Source organism: Nicotiana attenuata, unplaced genomic scaffold (genome assembly GCF_001879085.1).
Source record: "Nicotiana attenuata strain UT unplaced genomic scaffold, NIATTr2, whole genome shotgun sequence".
In the NCBI taxonomy this organism is placed as follows: domain Eukaryota; kingdom Viridiplantae; phylum Streptophyta; class Magnoliopsida; order Solanales; family Solanaceae; genus Nicotiana; species Nicotiana attenuata.
The window spans coordinates 136,769-142,253 of NW_017673003.1; the positions used below are offsets into that span (position 1 = coordinate 136,769).

General features: G+C 31.2%; 1 protein-coding gene across 1 annotated transcript; it reads right to left on the minus strand.

The window, feature by feature from the left end:
* Positions 1-3,249: 3,249 nt before the first annotated feature.
* LOC109215156 (agamous-like MADS-box protein AGL62) lies at positions 3,250-3,936 on the minus strand. Its single transcript, XM_019379176.1, has one exon. The coding sequence runs from the start codon at positions 3,934-3,936 to the stop codon at positions 3,250-3,252; it is 687 nt and encodes a 228-aa protein (XP_019234721.1).
* Positions 3,937-5,485: the final 1,549 nt, after the last annotated feature.

Here is a 5,485-nt window from a genome sequence, read left to right on the forward strand (position 1 = left end):
AAGATGATATAAAATTTATAATATAAAAATGTAAAACTAATCCTAATTAATTAAAATAAATAATATTATATTGTGAAACTATTTTGGTATTTTTTCAAGATTATATAAAAATAAAAATTCTAATAAAATAGTATGACTACGAAACATTAATGAAACTATTTTTTTATAATTTTTATTTTTTGTGATAAAAATAAAGTAAAAGAGTCAAAACTAGTGAAATAGCGATATTAGGCCTAAACTAAATATTTAAATGCTAAAATATGTAAATCTTGGGGAGGGTCAAAAATTACATGTCTACACTAGGTACCGCTGTAGTGTACTCATGCCCTTTCTTGCACATGTTTTTCGTGTGCAGATCCAGGTTCTTCGGCTCAGCCATACTATAAGCGAGGCGAGGCGATCTTCAGGATTTCGAGGTATATCTGCGCGCGTCCGCAGACGGAGGAGTCCCTCTCTATTTTCTCTCTTAGCTATAGCCTTCTGTATTTTCGTTTGATTAGATATTCTAGAGTTAGAACATTATGTAGTATCCATAGCTTTTGATTTCATGAGATTCCGGGTTTTGAGAAGTTGTTTTCATTATTGTGAGCATCTATTGTATATGCCGAGCGGCATTTCTAAACTCTTTATTTATGTTTTCACTCGAAATTGTCAGTTTTGCATCTTATTTCCTTTTTCCGCCATCTGTTAGGCTTACCTAGTCGTAGGGACTAGGTGTCGTCACGACAGTTCATGGAGGGAGAACTAGGGTCGTGACATCGCTGAAGAGTATGACATGTTTTTATTTATATTCTCTTTCTTGTTAGTTCAATTTTTGGCAATATTCGAACTGTCGTGGAAGATTATGACATGTTTTAATATTCCCGTTTTAGTTTACCATTGCTTTAATTTATATTCGATTTTTTCTTATTTTATATTCAAGCTGTCGGGGAAGATTAGGGCATGTTTTAATGTTTATATCAAATCAATGAAGATTACATAGCAGTTATCATTTACATACATTTTAATCACGTAAATATATATAATCATCTCAAATTTCTTAACCATATAAATGGATGAAATTTGATACAAGCATCAAAATATAGATATATAATTAAAAAAGAAATTCTCTTACAAATAGGCATAATTAGAAATATCGTTTCAGGGAAGCAAGTATTATAATTTTTTCTTTTGATAATGGAGAAATCCCCGAAAAGCCAATGATAATGTTCAGTTTCAAACTCGGTGGATAAATTTCTCTCCTTTCTTTTCCCATTCTCCTAAATACATTGTAGTCTCTTAGTTATCTACTGATGACGCTAATCACGACCTAGAGTTACCACAATCTTCTATCAATTTATTCAACTTTCCACCATCACAAAAAGCTTATTACGCTTTATAAGATTTAAATGCTTCAAACATGTACATATAAGAAAATATAAAACCATGTCAATATTCACACATAAAAAATAAAAATAAAAAACCCCGTACACTAAAACAATCCAAAAAGTTGGAATAGTTATATGTGTGTAAGGTGATCCAGATACCATCATTATCAAATAAAATTGAGATGATTCAAACTGTAATAGGACTTAAACTTTTGTTATTTAAACCTGCAAAATAGTATGGATATAACTAATATACTTTCGTATATTCCTTTTTTCCCAAAAGCAAATATTCAATGAGGATCACCGCAATTAAAAAAGCAACTTTCTTATCTATTGGCAAGTACTACTTTAAAAAAATCGCAACAACCTTTGGAGTCATACTATTTATGGTTTCTTGATATATCCATGTCACAATAATAAGTCCTATAGACAACTTCGTTATCAGTATTATAGAATATAAGTCTGGATTCAAATTATATTTTTCTGATGCTGGAATTCTTTGTTTGATAAAGAAGAATTAATCTAAATAGTCGCTCACGCGCAATCACTTAAATTAAAAATAGTCAGCAAGAGAGAGAGTGTGTGTGTATCACGTATAATATGTGTCGAACCGTATATAATCAGTACATAATTTATATATACCAACTAAAAAATAAATAGTAAAGCTGACAACTATTTGAGTAAAAATCCTATTAATATGGCAAAAGCCTACATGGGGAAATTGGAAAGAACATGTAGGTTATGCTTATCTAATTATCTTATTAGTTTCTTTTGAATTATCCATCTCTGTTTTCGTAATATGATTATTTGAATCATTGAAAGTTATGTGTCATTTTAATAAGATGGCGATGTACAATTTATACTCTTATCAAATGGAAAAAGCAACATTGAATCTGAAGAAGCGAGCTCTATATATCAGATAGAAAATTATATTGTGCGCTAGCCTTGTACAGGGTTAGAACTCTTTTTTTTTTTTTTGGGTGAGGAGGGGGGGGGGGGGGGGGGGAATTTGACCTGAAAATCGACCTTGTTTCCATGGAAAATATAATTAGGAGGATTATTTTATGTAAAGAGGATTATTTTATGTAAAGATTAAATCAATCAAATCTTGCAGCTACTATATAAATATATATCTAGCATACAATATGATAATATATGCAGTCACGCCATGATTTTTTCTTCTATGAGATTGTTTCTAATGTCCTGACTTATGAAATATATAAATATGTAATTAATTATCAGTTCTCACAAACTTAACAATCTGAACTTACGAGGTCCTTTGGTTACTTCATTAGAAGAATTACAGATACTAGTAATATTTACCCATACTAAGCTATCACCAACAATGAGGATAATAATATCACCAATATATCACCAATATTAACAATATATATATATATATATATATATATATATAATTGTCTTTGTATATATATACCTATAATAAAATAACTTTAGATACTTAAAACCACCATGTCTTTGTATGGTTGATTCTTGTTGGAATTCAAACTAGGGCACTATACCACTTTATTGTAAGTTAAAGAAATGAATAACACTATCCAAAAATATAAAAACTTATAAGGCACAAAAGGATGGAATAGCGGGAAAAATATAAAACACACTAGTAATATTATAAATAGCTCCACTCTTACGACAACACACTGGTATAGCTATTGTTTCAATATTTTGAATTCCTAGTAACATGAACCATAACTAATGACCATTATATGATGACATAAAAGACACACACATAGGACTCAAATGGAAAATGAACTTAGACACTTATAAATCAAGTTTTTAATATTTAATCTTGTTATTTCCAATAATTCAATTATGCATGATAGATTTTGAAGTCGTAGGATTTTCCGGAATGACAGTCGAACTACTTGGGAACTATTGAAGAAGTAGATCCACTGGATCTGTTAGCATAAGGCACACCAAAGTTGAGTCCTGAAACCCTATTTTGAAATGGAAAAGAGCCATAAGAACCATATGAAGATCTTGCCCTAGCACTAGTAGGAGCCAAGGCACTTCCAAAGGCGAGAAATGGGAATGCATTACCAGTCACCATTTGTTGGTTTTGTGCCTCTCTTTCAACTTTCTTCTTTATGCATTCCATTGCCTCCTTCAGTTGTTGCAGTTGAAAAAAATTAAGTTCTTCAATTGGAGCTTCCCACCAATGACCGTTATCTCTCTTCCTTGCTTGTAGGGCTTCTCCGTGATTTTTTTCCATTAGGAGAATCCCCTCAATGTTCATGAGCTCCATATTGAGATCACGAACACTAGCATTTCGATGAGCCACAATGAGCTGGTTATGGTCATTATTTGGTGGAGAGTTCCTTGTGAGAAACCTATCCACCACTGAATCCACACAAGGGTGGCCAAATGAGTAAACTTTCTTGCCCGGGGAAAATACCACAAGGGCTATTTCAGCACCACATAGCGTACAAAGTTCACTAGCCTTCTTGAAGAGACCAGCACGACGCTTCGAAAAAGTCACTTGCAAGTTACTCTCATTTTGCATCTTTACCATGTCAATCTTTTGGCGACCCTTACTCCTTTTTGCCATGGCTAATTAAACACTCGAGATTTGAGAAAAAAAGAACCTGGTGATTTTAGTCCCAACAGCAAGTGCTTTATATAAGGTATTGTGATAGGAAAATGAATTAAACTAATTTGGGAGTCTAGAAACTTATGTTCTTTCTTTTTTTGAAGGATTTGAACCAAACCCATTTTGCCTCCATTCTTTGTTTCTTTGTCTCGCCAGCGCCAGTTTTTAATGATCATAATTAGACAATAAATATTTTCTTCGTTTGAGTTATGTTATTGGACTGCAGTTGGCCACCATTTTATTTGAGAACAAGTTGAAAAATAATACTCTCTCCGTTTCATATTGTTTGAGGTAGTTTGACTCGGCACGGAGTTTAAGAAAAAAGAAGAAGACTTTTGAAAGTTGTGGTCTTAAAAGCTTAAGGGGTAAAAGATTTGTGGGGTCATGCCATTTGTGTGACTATAAAAGCTTCTCATTAAGGGCAAAAAACGTAAAATGAAGAGTTTAAAGTTGAATTATTTCCAAATTTAAAAATGTATCATTTATTTTGGAACAGACTAAAAAGAAAAGTACCTCATTTAATATGAAACGGAGGGAGTATTAAAAAGAAAATACTAAATGATCCATATAACCTTTTATTTTGATAAGATGTTGTTTAACTAGGCTATTCTATTGTTCGAGCGAGGAGAATGAAATCAACTAACTTGGGAGTGTATAAATTTATGTTCTTTCTTTTTAAAAGGATTTGAACCAAACTCATTCGGTCTTCATTCATTGTTTCTTTGTCCCGGCAACACTAGTCCTTAATGATCATAATTACATAATACATATTTTTCTTAATTAGAATTATGATATTGGATTGCACTTGACCACCATTTTATTTGAGTAAATAGATTCAAAGAAAGAAAATATTAAATAGTCAATATAACTTTTTCTTTTGCTAATATGTTGTTTACATAATTGTAGAGATATATAATGTGTCAGATTAAGTGTAAGAGGGCGCTTATAAGAGTTATAATTTATTCCAAGTTAAAGTTTAGTTTTTTTTTATTACAAAATTCTTTCACTTGTCATGAGTATTAGGATTAGGTTTTATAAATGGAGTAGTAGAAACATATAACATTTCTCCCCGGAGTATCTAAAGCATCAATCCTGAGGAGTTTATTTTTTAAAAGTTTTCAAATTACTCACCAATTACTTTAAGATTTTAAATCGAAATGCTCAAATATTTTCATACTTTAATATGAGAAAGAGAATAGTTTCATTCACCTATCTAAGGCTTATGATGTAAGGTCATTTCCTACGCAAGACTAACAAGAAAATATCCATAGAACTAGACCAAACTTAAAATGTACATAAAATTAAAGTATCATAGGAGACATTTTTTACCTTCATTTTACATATGAACTTAATAAAACTTATACGATAAAAGGGCTATGTATTTTCATCACTTTCATATATAGAATGATGGTAATATATGAGGTAAACAAGATATTTCCTACAGTGCTTTACTATATTTCTAAATTTGATCTAGTTTATGGATATTTTCTTGAGTAGTCTTGCTTAG

Coding starts and splice junctions, on each gene's coding strand:
- LOC109215156 (XM_019379176.1), bottom strand. CDS start 3,936: ATGGCAAAAAGGAGTAAGGGTCGCCAAAAGATTGACATGGTAAAGATG.